The sequence below is a fragment of the Microcaecilia unicolor genome, chromosome 12 (assembly GCF_901765095.1).
Source record: "Microcaecilia unicolor chromosome 12, aMicUni1.1, whole genome shotgun sequence".
Taxonomy (NCBI): Eukaryota; Metazoa; Chordata; class Amphibia; order Gymnophiona; family Siphonopidae; genus Microcaecilia; species Microcaecilia unicolor.
The window spans coordinates 16,986,076-17,003,535 of NC_044042.1; the positions used below are offsets into that span (position 1 = coordinate 16,986,076).

The 17,460-nt window shown below is 47.0% G+C and overlaps 1 protein-coding gene across 2 annotated transcripts in view; it reads left to right on the top strand.

Annotated features, from left to right (window-relative positions):
* Positions 1-17,460, top strand: part of LOC115481819 (synaptonemal complex protein 1-like) — a 314,023-nt gene that overhangs the window by 143,402 nt on the left and 153,161 nt on the right. For both annotated transcript variants that reach the window (XM_030221227.1, XM_030221228.1), the window contains exon 9: positions 14,823-14,897. In XM_030221227.1, the coding sequence (XP_030077087.1) occupies positions 14,823-14,897 (75 nt within the window). The remainder of the gene's footprint in view (positions 1-14,822; positions 14,898-17,460) is intronic.

The following is a 17,460-nucleotide window of genomic DNA, read 5'->3' on the forward strand; positions in this document are numbered from 1 at the left end:
CCTGAAAAGAGCAGTTTTAATGGCAAAGCATGTTATACTGCAATTGTGGTTGGTAGCAGATCAGCCGAGTATATCACATTGGAGATCAGCAATGATTCAAGCATGTGCTATAGAGAAAAAAGGAATAAAAGACTTGGCCTCCAAGAGAGGTGACCAATTTTGTTGTATCTGGTCTCCGTTTTGGGACACTCTCACTCCTGTAGCAAGAAGCAAGATATTGAACTCTTAATTTGTTGGGGGGGGGGGGGGGGTTAGGAAGAGAGAGGGGAAAGGGGGGGGGAAGGGGGGAGGGGTTGAGTTAGGGTAAAATGTTAAAATGTTTCAGGCAAAATAATCACTGTGTTGTATGTTTTCTCTGAGTGGTTCGTTTTTCTTGCATTGCCTTGAAATAAAAATGATTTAAAAAAAAAAAAAAGATATTTTAAAAGCAACAAACCATTTTGTTAGGAAAGTCAATAAAAGTAAGAAGAAAAAGTGGCCACTATGGTTCTCAAAAGAAGTCACTGAAGACGAGGTTCCTTATCGTCCCACAAGACCAGTCTAGATGTTTGGATTTGTGTTTTCCTGCCCCCAAATAGAGACGGAAAACTGATAAGCTGTGATACCATCACTTTAGAACCCTGTGGAACTCCCTGGCCAGTCAGTATTTCTCAGTATTCAGCAGGTGGTAGGCTTTTTGTGTAACCTCTGATGGTCTGGTAGGACTAGTATTTCCATTTCCTTAGTCAGATATGGCGGGGATACACAGCAGCAAGCGGGAGCCCCAGAGACTCCATATTCTGCTCAAACAGGGAGGAAGAAGAGAAATCTTCCAGTCAACCATCTGCATGAGCACTCCCAAAGATAGCAGATTATCCAACTAAACAGGCTAATCCAGATAGCCGGTTTTTCCAAGTTAACTAGTTATTCCACAACACAGAGGGAAGGCATGGGGCAAACTCCGCCCACTCCGGAACTGATGTCAGATGTGGTGAGGATAGAGCTGCCGCACCTAGCAGCACGTGCCTTTGCGCAGCAACTGGTGCAGAAACAAAGAACAGCCAGCAACTCAAGAAAAGTAAGTCCCACTAGGATACAAGAACTCCCTGATAGAATCTAATGTCTCTATGCTGCAAAATGGACGGATTGTGGTGGTATATGTTGTTAATAGCCAGCATAGCCAGTACAACCACGGGAGGGCAGAACGGGTTAGAGAAATGACTTCCAAAGTATTATGGCAGAATTGTGAGAGAGGATGTTAGAAGTCTAAGTTTTCCATCACTCAACTTGGAGAAATACAATAGGTTAAGATATCAAATAAAGATAGGAGAGAACCAACACTAAAAAAGGACATGAGGGAAAAAAATAAACAGAAAAATACACCAAAATACATAAAAATAGATAAGCAACTGAATGGCGAAGTCTTGCCTGTCCCCTGCTACTACTTCAATGCAAAATCCTTGGTAAACAAGGCCATAGTAGTGAGGGACTGGTTGGAACTCAAACAGCCTGGATTGGTGTTTGTGATAGAAACATGGTTACAATCAAGAGAGGATCCAGTCCTACAAGACTGAATCCGTAGGATCACATGTATTTCTTGCATCCAAAAGAGGTGGAGGGTGGCAATAATATGTAAAAGTTTTTTTTAACTTTCAGATTGAGGTGAGTTATCAGTCATCCTGCTTAGAATTATTATCATGCAAGATCAAAGACACTTCACTACGAGGTAGCTTACAATGTACTGTATGCTACTGCCCTCCAGGGAAGTGAAAAGAAGCCAAAGGAGAATTCTATGAACTTACGGTGACTCAAAGTCTAAAACCCGGAGTTCAATTAATTGTAGGTAACATAAATCTTCATTTAGATAATGAGAATGATAAAAACACTACTTTAAAATGTTTCTAGAAAACATAAACATGAAGATAATTCCAGCCCAAGGAACACATCAACTAGGCCACCAACTAGACTTTGTAGCCTGGAGTACAAATTCTGAGTACAAATAAGGATAGAGGCTGGTCGCCCCTAATATACGTTTTAATCTATGTAATTTTGACTTGGGCATTAACATAGTCAGGCTTCACCACTCCTTATATTGGTGATGTCACTGGAAGTTCAGCTTTCTCTGCTTCCATCTGCTGGCTTAGTGACATAGCCCACTGATCTAGCAGAAGTCAAGGAAAGGAACAAATTTCACCTTATTTATCATGGTGACCATACAAGGCTAAAGGAGAAGGGCAGGATACCAGCTGACCATACCCTTGACCCAGCCGAGCTAGCACAAAAATCTTTACTAAACAAACAATTCTGCACCTCTGTGTCTGTAGTTTAACTTTAATCCTTTGTTTCTGATTGTTCTTGGTCTTCTCTGAAGTTTCCTCTTTGTCTTCCCATTCCATCTCTTTTGAGAATTATTTTCCCGTCTTCCTCTCATTTTTTTTATAATTTCTCTTTGTGTATCTCTCTTCATAGCCTGTCTCTCCACAGTTTATCTCCTCTCACTTCCTTGTCTCACTCTTCCTGTCACTTCCATCTCCTGTCTCTTTTCTCCCTTTCATATCTCTACTCTCCACCAAGATCCTCCTTTTGTTTCACAAGCTCTCTCTTAGCTCTCTCCTTTCCAAAACCTACACAGCTCCTCTCCATCGCTTAAGTGCCTCTCCCTTCTGCAGCTCCTGTCCTCTCTCCCAGCTGCACTTGTTACTCTTTTCAAAATCATATCTTCTCCTTCCAGCCTCTTTTCTCATCATGGCCTATATTTCCTTTCCACTCTCAGCTATCCCCTTTCCACAGTTCGACTCCCAGCCTCTGTCCCCATCTCTCAGCCTTTCCACATAGGCAACTGATAAATCAACTGAGTGTTTTTGGTCTGGAGGGAAAAGTGACTAACTGGGTTGGAAACTGGTTAAGTGGAAAAAGATAGAGGGTGATGGTAAATGGAGTTCGCACTGAGGAAAACGATGTTACCAGTGGTGTACCTCAGGGATTGGTCCCTTGCCTGGCTCTTTTTAACATCTCTGTGAATGATATTGTGGAAGGGTTATCAGGTAAGATTTGCCTCTTTGCAAATGATTCAAAACTCTTTAATAGGGTAGACACCCGTGATGGTGTCGATAGCATGAGGAGGGATCTAGCAAAGCTAGAAGAATGGTTCAGAAATTGGCAACTAATATTTAATGCTAAAAAATGCAGAGTCTCTGGTGAGGCCCCATTTAGAGTACTGTGTGTAATTCTGGAGACCACACTTTCAAAAAGTTATAAACATGGAGTTGGTCCAGAAGGTGGCTACTAAAGTGGTCAGTGGTCTTCATCATTAAGCATATAGAGGCAGACTCATAGACCTCAATATGTATACTTTGGAAGAAAGGCGAGAGAAGGGAGATATGCTTGAGACATTTAACTATCTTCACAGAATAAATGCACAGCAGGCAGGTATTTTCAACTGAAAGGAAGCTCTGCACAAGAGGGCATAAAATGAAGTTAAAATGGGATAGATTCAGAAGTAATCTAAGGAAATACTTCATTACGGAAAAGGTGGTAGATACGTGGAATGACATCCCAGTGGAGGTGATGGAGACAATGATTTTATCTGAATTCAAGAAGGTTTGTGATACATATGTGGGTTCTCTTAGGAGAAAGGAGAGATATGGGCTGATATGGATGGGCACACTGGATGGTCCATATGGACTTTATCTGTACTCTTTTTCTTCCAGCCTTTCACAGCAATAGTCTATCTTAGAGGCAGTAATCTCTTCCAGGCCCCTCTATTCCTCTCTTAGGGTTTGTCTGCCTCCTTTCTTTTTCTCAGTCTGTATCTGCTGCTCTTTCTGTCCTGCATTGTCAGCAGCAGCCAAGAAATCTTTCTCTTCCTTGCATTGCCCCTGGTACAAAATAAGTACCTGTATATAATATGTACACCGCCTTGATTGTAACCACTGAAAGGCAGTATATCAAATCCCATTCCCATTCTGCAGTTTCATCCTCCCTGCAGCTCTTTGGGCACACACAACCAATCAGTAAAATACAGCAGCATCCTCTTTTCCCTGCAGCCCATTGGTCAGACATAACAAGCCAATAAGGCGCAGAGGGAGTTGGAAGCAGTAGCTAAGTAACAGAATATCAATCTCTAAATGCCTACTCTCACAACTTCTGATTCAGGAGAGAATATTAAAGGTGCTCAAGTACCTACAGCACCCATAGAGCTGGTGGCTATGGATCCATTCCAGAATGGCTCTTGTTGACCTGAGGTTGGAGCACCTGAGGATTACTCAGGGAACAATTTTCTTTTGCAGGCTGGAAGGGAGGACAGGCCCCAGACTGGTAAGAGAGAGGTTTTTCGTTTTAGTTTGGTGGTAGGGGTCAAATGAAAAATTAATGACGTTTTGGGGTCAATATTCAAAGCGATTATTTAACTGGCCAGAAATGGCTCCTGGATGGTTAAATCACTTGTTCGGCACTTAACCGGATAGTGCTACTGAAAATGTTTGGTTAGCGCCCAATGCAAAACCAGCTATTTGGGGGGCTGTGAAGGAGTCTATAGGATGTGGCCACTTTCTCTTAAGGACACTCTCTCACAGAGTTAGAACCACCTTAAAACTCATAGTCCTGCCCATGAGGGAAGCGACACGGGAGGGGTGGAGCCTGGAGGGCATGGTCCAGGAAGTTTAAAAGCTCAGGGCACATCTGGTTTAAGGAGGCCCAGAGGGAAGCAGCAAAGGCCTACTGCATAAGCCTCCACCCCTGTGAACTGCAACTTGTTTTTAGGGCCCTGTCTATCACCCCAAGTTTATTATGTACCAGCCACCCACAATCTGGAATGATAGAGAGACCCAAGGCCACGTATGAGAAAAGCAATTTTATTTTACTTATCAACTACAGATTATAATTGATATAGTTTCTCATGGGAGAACAGACTGTTACACATCAGTGTTGGCTATACTGAATCTCCAAGGTACCTAATACATACAATCACTTATATAATGTTCGCTTTATGCAATAGCTTGAAGGCAGATCTTATGATAATAAGCTGGGCAGTTTATATAATAACCTGGTTATCATTTCTTGGAAGAGGCCATCCTTTTCTTGGAAGACCTTGTCATCTCCCTTAAGGAACTATTCTGTTCCCCAATTCAGCCATCTGTTTCCCTTTACGTTACTAAACCAGTTTGTCCAGTTCTTGCACCCTTGCCCATTCCTCATTTTGCTTACCCACAAGAGTGTCTCAACAGATCATGAGTCCTTGAGTCATGTAGATGTCAAACAGAAGTCACTGAGGCCTAGATCTTTATAGCTCTGAAAACTGAACCATGGTTCATGCAACCTGGATCATAGACCATTTTCTACAAACTAAGAGCCATATAGTCCAAGTTTAACTTGAGACCTTGAAGAACTATATTCTTCACTCAGCCAGAGGCAGACTGGTGAATATTGTCGACTAGAGAATAGTGCATGCTGTGGCCTGCAGAAGAAGGACCACAAGAGTATTTTGCTGAATAGCATAGTTTATTATTTTCTCTGTTGCCTGTGATGCTAACAGGACCCCTCATACCTGGCACTTTTAATAAAATATTGTTTCCTATTCCCTTGAACCCACTGTGTGACTCCACTTTGAGCTCTGAACCCGCCCTTGCTCACATTACCACAGGGGCTTTTCAGGCGTTCAGCACTTAAGCCAACATAACAACATAAATAGAACCGCATAAAAGTCAGTCCTATCTTTATTCTGTTCATCATAGCTGGTTAAGTGGTGAATATCACGTATACTGAGAAGTTCAATGCTGGATCCCAAATGTTGCCCAGCTTTGAAATTCCGAGGATAACCCTGGTGGCAGTCATCATGCTATACCCACTTGGTATTGTGTCATGCCTAAAATGATGTGTGCCATGATTGATGGATCTCTGATTATTCCTTATTGCATCAGCGTCAAGTGCACAGCATGGATCTAGTAGTGATGGCAAGGTGTATTTCATTGAGAGAGTAGCAGACAGTGAGCAGTAACACATTCTCATGCGCATGTATCCTTTTTGGGAGATGACCTCAGAATGACCATCCTGCTGTGGAATGTCAGTTCCTCATCATGGGGTTATTGTGTTACTTCTGCGGTATGGCATGAGTAGTACTGTTGGTGGTCAACATTTTACATTCCACTTAAGAGCAACTTATCAGAAATTACAGATAAAATTAATGCCAGTTTACAAATTATGAACTCATGGGCAGATGCCTTCCTACTTAAACTCAATGCAGAAAAGACTCAATGTCTTATTTTATCATCGCAGTTTAACAATACTAATTGCGCCAATATAAACACACCATCCCATACTCTCCCTGTTGCAAATACCTTGAAACTCCTGGGTGTTACTATTGATTGAAATCTCACCATTGATCTCCATGCTAAGAATGTGACAAAGAAAATGTTTTTTGCAATGTGGAAACTAAAAAGAGTGAAGCCTTTTTTCCCAAGGGAAGTATTCCGTACGTTAGTACAATCATTAGTACTGAGCCACATGGATTATTGTAACTCCATTTTCGCAGGATGTAAAGAAAAAACCATTAAGAAACTTCAGACTGCACAAAATACTGCAGCTAGACTTATATTCGGAAAGGCGAAATATGAGAGCGCCAAACCCCTCAGAGAAAAATTGCATTATCTTCCACTAAAAGATCATATTACTTTCAAGATTTGCACCTTAACCCATAAAATCATCCATGGAGAAGCTCCTTCATACATGTTAGACCTAATTGACTTACCAGCACGAAACATCAAAAGTTCATCACGTACCTTCCTAAACCTCCACTACCCTAATTGTAGAGGACTTAAATACAAATCATTCTCCGAGGACAAGCAGGCTGCTTGTTCTCACTGATGGGTGACGTCCACGGCAGCCCCTCCAATCGGAATCTTCACTAGCAAAGGCCTTTGCTAGTCCTCGCGCGCCCACGCGCACCGTGCATGCTCGGCCGTTTTCCCGCCCGAAACCGGCTCGTGCCGACCAGTCTTCTTTTGTCTGCGCTCGGTACGGTCGTGTTTACGCCGTTCGCGCCCCGAAAGTCGACCTCGCGCGTCTTTTTTGGACTTCGCTACGAAAAAAAAAAAAACATTCGGAAGGAGACCTTTTCGGTCTGTTCCCCTTCCTATATTTCTAGTTTTGCCCCGTTAAGTTTTCTTTTGTCGTTGGGGTAGGCCCCTTTGAGGCCTCGGTTCGAAGTTTTTCTTCCCCTTTTTTGTGGTGCCATCTTCGCCATTACGAGTTTTGACCTCGCCGGCGCGATTTTTCCGCCCATGACATCGAAGTCTCCCAGCGGCTTCAAGAAGTGCACCCAGTGCGCCTGGGTAATCTCGCTCACTGATAGGCACGCGTCGTGTCTTCAGTGTCTGGGGGCTGGGCACCGCCCGCAGGCCTGTAGTCTGTGCTCTCTTTTACAAAAGCGGACTCAGGTAGCGAGATTGGCCCAGTGGAATGTTTTGTTCTCGGGCTGTTCGTCGGCATCGGCACCGGGGGTATCGAGTGCATCAACGTCGCCAGCGTCCAGACCTTCATCCTCGGCCGCGATTGCATCGAGTGCATCGAGGCATCGACCCTCTGCATCGGGGCTGAGACATCGGAAGGCTGCGTCAGCGTCGGTGGTACCGGGACCTCCTCGTCTGCTGATGTCATCGGACGGTGGTGCTTCGTCTGGAGTGCAGGTGAGGGCTGTCCATTCCCCTGCTGGTGGCGGTGAGCCTTCGGGTGGGTCTCCGCCTACCCTGAGGGCTCCTGCGGTACAGCCCCCCGAGACCGACCTTCTTCGGCCTTGGCCCCGAGGAAGCGACGGTTGGATTCTACGTCCTCCTCGTCGGTGCCGGGAAGCTCCGGTGACATGCTTCGTCCCAAGAAGTCGAAGAAGCATCAACACCGGTCCCCTTCCCGTGTCGGCACCGAGAGCTCTGGGTCGCCGAGGGAGTCGGCACCCAGTAGGCATCTGCACCGAGAGGACCGCTCACCCTCTGTTCAAGAGGTGTCGATGCGCTCCACTATGGATAGGCCGGACCAGCCTCCACGCCCGGAACAGACTCTGACATCGACACCTGCATCGGCTTCCATGTCTTTCTCCACAGCCGCTCTGCACAAGAGTCTCCGGGCCGTTCTCCCAGAGATCCTGGGAGAGCTGTTGCGCCCTTCCCCTCCGGTACCGGGGGTGCTTGCGCCACCGGTACCGTCGAGTGAGGCGCCGGCTGGCCCCTTGCCCGGGGTGAGGTCTCCGACATCGGTGCCGCTTGCGGTACTGACTGCGGTAGCCTCCCAGGAAGGCTCCCCGACGACGTCGGCGGAGGGAGCTTTGCCGGTGCGGGCGAGGGAGTCTACCTCTCGACGCTCCCACCGTGGCCGTGGTTCCACGGAGTCGAGCCGGGCACGGCTTCAGACACAGGTCCGCGAACTTGTGTCTGATACCGATGGTGAGGCCTCGTGGGAGGAGGAGGAGGACATCAGATATTTCTCTGACGAGGAGTCTGATGGCCTACCTTCTGATCCCACTCCCTCTCCTGAAAGGCAGCTTTCTCCTCCCGAGAGTCTGTCTTTCGCTTCCTTTGTCCGGGAGATGTCTACGGCCATCCCCTTCCCGGTGGTTGTGGAGGATGAGCCCAGGGCTGAAATGTTTGAGCTCCTGGACTATCCTTCTCCACCTAAGGAAGCGTCCACAGTACCCATGCATCATGTCCTAAAAAAGACATTGCTGGCGAACTGCACCAAGCCACTAAGTAATCCCCACATTCCCAAGAAGATCGAGTCCCAGTACCGGATCCATGGGGACCCAGAGCTGATGCGCACTCAGTTGCCTCACGACTCTGGAGTTGTGGATTTGGCCCTAAAGAAGGCTAAGAGTTCTAGGGAGCATGCTTCGGCGCCCCCGGGCAAGGACTCTAGAACCTTAGACTCCTTTGGGAGGAAGGCCTACCATTCCTCTAAGCTCATGGCCAAAATTCAGTCTTACCAGCTCTACACGAGCATACATATGCGGAACAATGTGCGGCAGTTGGCTGGCTTGGTGGACAAGCTCCCCCCTGAGCAAGCCAAGCCATTTCAGGAGGTGGTCAGGCAGCTGAAGGCGTGCAGAAAATTCCTGGCCAGAGGGGTGTATGACACCTTTGATGTTGCATCCAGGGCCGCTGCTCAAGGTGTGGTGATGCGCAGACTCTCATGGCTGCGTGCCTCCGACCTGGAGAATAGACTCCAGCAGCGGATTGCGGTCTCGCCTTGCCATGCGGATAACATTTTTGGAGAAAAAGTCGAGCAGGTGGTAGAGCAGCTCCACCAGCGGGATACCGCTTTCGACAAGTTCTCCCGCCGGCAGCCTTCAGCTTCTACCTCTACAGGTAGACGATTTTTGGGGGGAAGGAGGGCTGTTCCCTACTCTTCTGGTAAGCGTAGGTACAACCCTCCTTCTTGACAGCCTGCGGCCCAGGCTAAGCCCCAGCGCGCTCGCTCTCGTCAGCAGCATGCGCCTCAGCAAGGCCCCTCGGCTCCCCAGCAAAAGCAAGGGACGAGCTTTTGACTGGCTCCAGCAGAGCATAGCCGACATCCAAGTGTCAGTGCCGGGCGACCTGCCAGTCGGAGGGAGGTTGAAAGTTTTTCACCAAAGGTGGCCTCTCATAACCTCCGATCAGTGGGTTCTCCAAATAGTCCGGCAAGGATACACCCTCAATTTGGCCTCAAAACCTCCAAATTGTCCATCGGGAGCTCAGTCTTACAGCTTCCAGCACAAGCAGGTACTTGCAGAGGAACTCTCCGCCCTTCTCAGCGCCAATGCGGTCGAGCCCGTGCCATCCGGGCAAGAAGGGCTGGGATTCTATTCCAGGTACTTCCTTGTGGAAAAGAAAACAGGGGGGATGCGTCCCATCCTAGACCTAAGGGCCCTGAACAAATATCTGGTCAAAGAAAAGTTCAGGATGCTTTCCCTGGGCACCCTTCTCCCCATGATTCAGGAAAACGATTGGCTGTGCTCTCTGGACTTGAAGGACGCCTACACACACATCCCGATACTGCCAGCTCACAGACAGTATCTGCGATTTCAGCTGGGCACACGTCACTTCCAGTACTGTGTGCCCAGAGTGTTCACGAAGTGCTTGGCTGTAGTAGCAGCGGCACTTCGCAGGCTGGGGGTACACGTGTTCCCATATCTCGACGATTGGCTGGTGAAGAACACATCCGAGGCAGGAGCTCTACAGTCCATGCAGATGACTATTCGCCTCCTGGAGCTACTGGGGTTTGTGATAAATTATCCAAAGTCCCACCTTCTTCCAGTGCAGAAACTCGAATTCATAGGAGCTCTGCTGGACTCTCGGACGGCTCGCGCCTATCTCCCAGAGACGAGAGCCAACAAGTTGTCCCTCGTCTCGCGGGTGCGAGCGTCCCAGCAGATCACAGCTCGGCAGATGTTGAGATTGCTGGGCCACATGGCCTCCACAGTTCATGTGACTCCCATGGCCCGCCTTCACATAAGATCTGCTCAATGGACCCTAGCTTCCCAGTGGTTTCAGGCTGCTGGGGATCTAGAAGACGTGATCCACCTGTCCACGAGTTTTCTCAAATCCCTGTATTGGTGGACGATTTGGTCCAATTTGACTCTGGGACATCCTTTCCAAATTCCTCAGCCACAAAAAGTGCTGACCACGGATGCGTCTCTCCTGGGGTGGGGAGCTCATGTCGATGGGCTTCACACCCAAGGAAGCTGGTCCCTCCAGGAACGCGATCTGCAGATCAATCTCCTGGAGTTACGAGCGGTCTGGAACGCTCTGAAGGCTTTCAGAGATCGGCTGTCCCACCAAATTATCCAAATTCAGACAGACAACCAGGTTGCCATGTATTACATCAACAAGCAGGGGGGCACCGGATCTCGCCCCCTGTGTCAGGAAGCCGTCAGCATGTGGCTCTGGGCTCGCCGTCACGGCATGGTGCTCCAAGCCACATATCTGGCAGGCGTAAACAACAGTCTGGCCGACAGGTTGAGCAGGATTATGCAACCTCACGAGTGGTTGCTCAACTCCCGTGTAGTGCGACAGATCTTCCAGGTGTGGGGCACCCCCTTGGTAGATCTCTTCGCATCTCGAGCCAACCACAAGGTCCCTCAGTTCTGTTCCAGGCTTCAGGCCCACGGCAGACTGGCATCGGATGCCTTCCTCCTGGACTGGGGGGAGGGTCTGCTGTATGCTTATCCTCCCATACCTCTGGTGGGGAAGACTTTGTTGAAACTCAAGCAAGACCGAGGCACCATGATTCTGATTGTTCCTTTTTGGCCGCGGCAGATCTGGTTCCCTCTTCTTCTGGAGTTATCCTCCGAACTGTGGAGATTGGAGTGTTTTCCGACCCTCATCACACAGGACGAAGGGGCACTTCTGCATCCCAACCTCCGGTCTCTGGCTCTCACGGCCTGGATGTTGAGAGCGTAGACTTTGCCTCTTTGGGTCTGTCAGAGGGTGTCTCCCGCATCTTGCTTGCTTCCAGGAAAGATTCCACTAAGAGGAGTTACTTCTTTCTATGGAGGAGGTTTGCCGTCTGGTGTGACAGCAAGGCCCTAGATCCTCGCTCTTGTCCTACACAGACCCTGCTTGAATACCTTCTGCACTTGTCTGAGTCTGGTCTCAAGACCAACTCTGTAAGGGTTCATCTTAGCGCGATTAGTGCATACCATTACCGTGTGGAAGGTAAGCCGATCTCAGGACAGCCTTTAGTTGTTCGCTTCATGAGAGGTTTGCTTTTGTCAAAGCCCCCTGTCAAGCCTCCTACAGTGTCATGGGATCTCAATGTCGTTCTCACCCAGCTGATGAAACCTCCTTTTGAGCCACTGAATTCCTGCCATCTGAAGTACTTGACCTGGAAGGTCATTTTCTTGGTGGCAGTTACTTCAGCTCGTAGAGTCAGTGAGCTTCAGGCCCTGGTAGCCCAGGCCCCTTACACAAAATTTCATCACAACAGAGTAGTCCTCCGCACTCACCCTAAGTTCTTGCCAAAGGTTGTGTCGGAGTTCCATCTGAACCAGTCAATTGTCTTGCCAACATTCTTTCCCCGTCCTCATTCCTGCCCTGCTGAACGTCAGCTGCACACATTAGACTGCAAGAGAGCATTGGCCTTCTATCTGGAGCGGACACAGCCCAACAGACAGTCCGCCCAATTGTTTGTTTATTTTGATCCCAACAGGAGGGGAGTGGCTGTGGGGAAACGCACCATATCCAATTGGCTAGCAGATTGCATTTCCTTCACTTACGCCCAGGCTGGGCTGGCTCTTGAGGGTCATGTCACGGCTCATAATGTTAGAGCCATGGCAGCGTCGGTAGCCCACTTGAAGTCAGCCACTATTGAAGAGATCTGCAAAGCTGCGACGTGGTCATCTGTCCACACATTCACATCTCATTACTGCCTGCAGCAGGATACCCAACGCGACAGTCGGTTCGGGCAGTCAGTGCTTCAGAATCTGTTCGGGTTTAGAATCCAACTCCACCCCCCTAGGCCCATGTTTATTCTGTTCCAGGCTACACTCTCAGTTAGTTGGATAAATTGTTAGGTCAATCTCAGTTATGTCCTCGCCGTTGCGAGGTCCAATTGACCATGTTTGTTGTTTTGAGTGAGCCTGGGGGCTAGGGATACCCCATCAGTGAGAACAAGCAGCCTGCTTGTCCTCGGAGAAAGCGAATGCTACATACCTGTAGAAGGTATTCTCCGAGGACAGCAGGCTGATTGTTCTCACAAACCCGCCCGCCTCCCCTTTGGAGTTATGTCTTCCCTTCTCTTTGTCTTGCTACATATGAGACTGGCCGGCACAAGCCGGTTTCGGGCGGGAAGACGGCCGCGCATGTGCGGTGCGCGTGGGCGCGCGAGGACTAGCAAAGGCCTTTGCTAGTGAAGATTCCGATTGGAGGGGCTGCCGTGGACGTCACCCATCAGTGAGAACAATCAGCCTGCTGTCCTCGGAGAATACCTTCTACAGGTATGTAGCATTCGCTTTACACGCATCTACCTTCACATACCTCTGCACAAAAGCATGGAATAAACTACCGAATACTATAAAAATAACACGGGACTTGACAGATTTCAGGAAATTATTAAAAACGCCCTTGTTCGAAGAAACTTACAATAAGAATCCTCCTTAATTATTCTATATCTAAACCAACCACTTACTGATCCCTCTGAATTGATTATATTAATCACTAGCCATTAAGCCCGTAAAAACGGGCGAGTATTGCAGCCCTCTCCCCTGGCCTCACCCCGTCCACCGATCCTCCCCCCCATATCCAGCAACCCTCTCTTTCCCTTGGCCCCCCCCCCCCCACCCATGTCCAGCAACCCTCCTCTCTGCCCTGCTCTCACCCCATGTCCAGCAACCATGCCCTCTCCCCCCTGCCCCCCCCCCCATGTCCAGCTACCCTCCTCGCCGCCGCTCCCTCCCCCCTCTGTGCCGGGCCCCCTGCACTGACCTGCCAGCGCCTCTCATCTCCGTGTGAAAGCGCTACAGGCAGCAGCAGATCGCTCTGCTGCTGCCTGCAGCGCTTCCACACGGAGGTGAGAGGCGTTGTCAGGTCAGTGCAGGGGGCCCGATACAGAGGGGGGCGGGAGCAGCGGCGGGGATGGGGGGAGGGTGGAGGTTGGTTTGCACGATGTTCGTTTCCAGGCGGCAGTGGCGGTGGCCGACAGTCCGACTCCGTTTCCCTCTCTGTTCCACCCTCTGACATCATGACGTCTTGACGCGAGGGCGGGACAGAGAGAGAAGTCTGTACTGCGCATTTGCAGATGAGTCAGTCACTTGCCGTTTATATGTTTGATATTATCATTTTTGAACATTATATTTTATTGCTTCTTAGTATGTTATTCTACAGACATATCTTCCTCAATTCTTGTATAGTAATATGTTAAATTAGAACAAACCTCTTACTCTGTTCATAATTATATCTTTTGCAATACAATGTAAGCCACATTGAGCCTGCAAATAGGTGGGATAATGTGGGGTACAAATGCAGCAAATAAATAAATAAATTTATCTTGGGGGAAATCCACTATTTCTGGGATAAGCAGCATAAAATGTTTTGTACTTTTTGGGGATCTTGCCAGGTATTTGTGACCTGGATTGGCCACTGTTGGAAAGAAGATGCTGGGCTTGATGGACCTTTGGTCTGTCCCAGTATGGCAGTACTTATGTACTGAATGCCGCCAGCTGAATATTGGGCCCTTTGTTCATTTATCTTTCATTTTCTTTTGAAAATGAAAGGAAATGAAATAGGAAATAAAGAGGTTGATTTTCCAAAAAGAGTTATCCAGGAAGGAGCAGCTCCCACCCTGATAATCCCAGTTTATTGGATCCAACGCTGATTTTCAGATAGACTTACTCGAATAGTGCCAGTGAAGTCAGTGTGGAGCTGGGAGTTATCCGGCCACCACCAGTATTCAGTGGCAGTACCCGGATAGCTACCCAATTAACTTAGAACAGCAAAAACACTTTCCTAAGTTAACCAGGTAGCTATCCAGGTACTGCCAGTAAATTTTGGCAGTACCTAGGTAATTCCTGGCGACCACCCCAAACCCTTATTGTTGGTTACTGGATAGGAGATGGCAGTGGATATCTGGGTTTAATTCAGCTGGCATCAATCAGCATTTTAAAAATATGCTGACCACTGCCAACTGAATATTGCAAAATTTCTTATTTCATTTCAAAGAAAAGTATATTTCTAGCATATATGAAATCTAGATTTTTATAAAATGATTTTAGCAGCTGAGGGTCTTATTTCATTACAATAATAATTGAATTACATTGTATGCATTCTTGATTTGCAGTTAGTAACTTTTCTGTTTGTATGTTTTTTGTTTGAAACTCATTTCAGGAAATTGAGCTCTCTTGTCTCAAAAAGGAACTTTTGTCTCTTAGGGAGAAATATGAAAAAGAAGTTGAGGAAAAGGTATGGCTTGTTCTGTTGATCATACTAAGGAAACTCAGAACTGTTCTGTACTCTCTCTTAGTTATTTTGAAGCCAATATTGAAAGGATTTACTCTTTTTAAACTTTTATTTATAAATTTAAATTAAAATATATTACAAGCATAAACTTGCAAAAGAAAAAGTGTTACGTGATAATTCAGTAATATTAACAATTGGTACAGAAGAAAATCAATACACACTGTTTCCAGTAGTTCACAATAAAAGGGAGGTACAGAGATTACACAAATCAATCAATAAATAAAATAAAAAAAGAAGAAACAAGTCCTCTAGCTATGAGTCACCCCTACATAATGTTCAAAACTGCCCAACTACTCAAGAGGCAGGCTCCAAGCCCTGAACTAACTGAGGAGCAGCAAACATCTAATTGGTAATAAGTATAGGGCCCTGTTTACTAAGCTGCGCAAACATTTTAGCGTGCACTAATGCTAGAGATACCCATAGGAATATAATGGGTGTCTATCATTAGTGCCTGCTAAAAAGTTAGCGTACCTACAAGAAAGCTTAGTAAACATGGCCCATAGTCAATTGTTGTGGGTCATAGAAAATATAATTCTGACCCTCAATTTTAACCAAACATTTACAGAGGAAATGGAGGAAAAAAAGACCACTTAATGGTTGAATCTTAGGACAAAGCAGTAAGTACTGTTGCTGCATTTTCTGTGTTGACTTGGAAACATCAGAAAAAATATGTATACAAGAATTCATATATATACAATCTTTAACCTTGAAAAACATACATATAAGCCAGTCTCTATCCAATATAAGTGCTAATGTTACAAACAGTGTTGCAGTTGTGTGACAACCAGCAGAATCGAATTGTGTCAAATCCAAGCTATCCATAGAAATCTGAGGAGGTTGCAAATGCGCCTCAGAAACTTTTGTTTCTTTTTTTGCCAAGGGGAAATAAAACACCTGTGCAATAGGAGGAATATTCTCTGCTGGAATAGAAGCTTTTGGAAGCCATACCACTCAGTACTTGTGACTTGGATTGGCCACTGTTGGAAACAGGATGCTGGACTGGATGGACCTTTGGTCTGCCCCAATATGGCAAAACCTATGTACTTATGCATGCACCTTTCTGCCTGCAAGCTTTGCACAGGACTAAGGCAATCTGTGTTTATCTGTGGAGCTGACCTGACTTGTTTGTCTCATCTTCTCACAGAGCGCCTGGTTCACTGCAAGTTAGACCTTGCTGACTCTTTTTCTTATTTTCTCCCATTGTAAGTACTGCACAAGACCTTTTCCCTTATTAATTTCTTAGTATTTTTCAGCCTTTTAAAAAGTTTACTTGTTTTTCCGCAGTTTTTTCAGTCCCCTTAGGCCTGGGCATTCTAGACAGAATTTCTTTCCCCTTTTTTCAAGATTGAGTTGTTTGATTTCGCTTCAGCCATTTTTCCATACATTTCCCAGAAAACTCTCAATGGTTTTAAAAAATGTTCCAAGTTCAAGACCTTGTCTCTTACAGACCCTCGAAATAGGTGCTTGCTATGTCTGGGACCCAACCATGCTGCTCTTCTTTTTAATCTCTGTTCCAGGATGAGAAAGTGAACCATCAACAGTCGAGAACAGTGCAAAAGTATTTTTGGCACTGAGAAGACCAGTCTATCAACTTTGGAATTGGAGGCATTGGTCCCTATGACATCAAGAGCTGCACTGTACACTGGGGATGCATCAGCATTCAGGAGGTCTCCATGTGCCTTGGCATTGAACATTAGTAGCACCTATTGGGACTGAATATCTTTGGACTCGACCCCAAGGACCCATAAGGATTTGACATTGACCTCAGCACTGCGGGACTCATTCCAGGCACTGGGGGGAGCCAAGAAGCACTGGCATCGGTTCCCTTTGAGGCACAGCCCTCAATTCCAGGCCCTTGGGGTAGGATGATCACTTGAGGCCCAGGAAAGACTCTGTATTTTCTCCGAAGACAAGCAGGCTGCTTGTTCTCACATGTGGGTCGACGTCCGCGTCGGCCCGGGAATTGGCAATTTTGCAAGCAAAAAAAACAAAAAATCTTGCCAGAGTCTTCTGGTGCGCATGCAGCGCACACCGCGCATGCACGGCCATCTTCCTGCCCATCACGTGAGCATTGCCACTCAGTTATTTTTTCTCCACGGTGAGGTACGGTCGAGTTTTTCCCCACTCCTCATAGGCCCGGGAAAGAGTTTTCTGACGACGTCTTTTTTCTTTCTTTTTTGTAGTAGAATTTACAGTTTAAAAAAAACTCCCGCAGTTTTCTTTACTTTTTTGCCCCTTTTAAAGTTTCCTTTGTTTTTCGGTGCAGCTGGCTTAGGTCGCGCTGTTGGGTTGCTCCCTTCTTTTCGTGCCCTTTTTTCTTTTAACAGGCACGATCGCGTCTTTTGATTTCACCGAAGCTGTTTTTTCTTCCATGTCATCTAAGTCACCCAGCGGCTTCAAATGTTGTACTCGGTGCATCCGGACTTTCTTGGGTACCGATACCCACGCTTGGTGTATCCAGTGCCTTCGACCCGACCACAGCCCAGCCGCTTGTAGTCTATGTCTT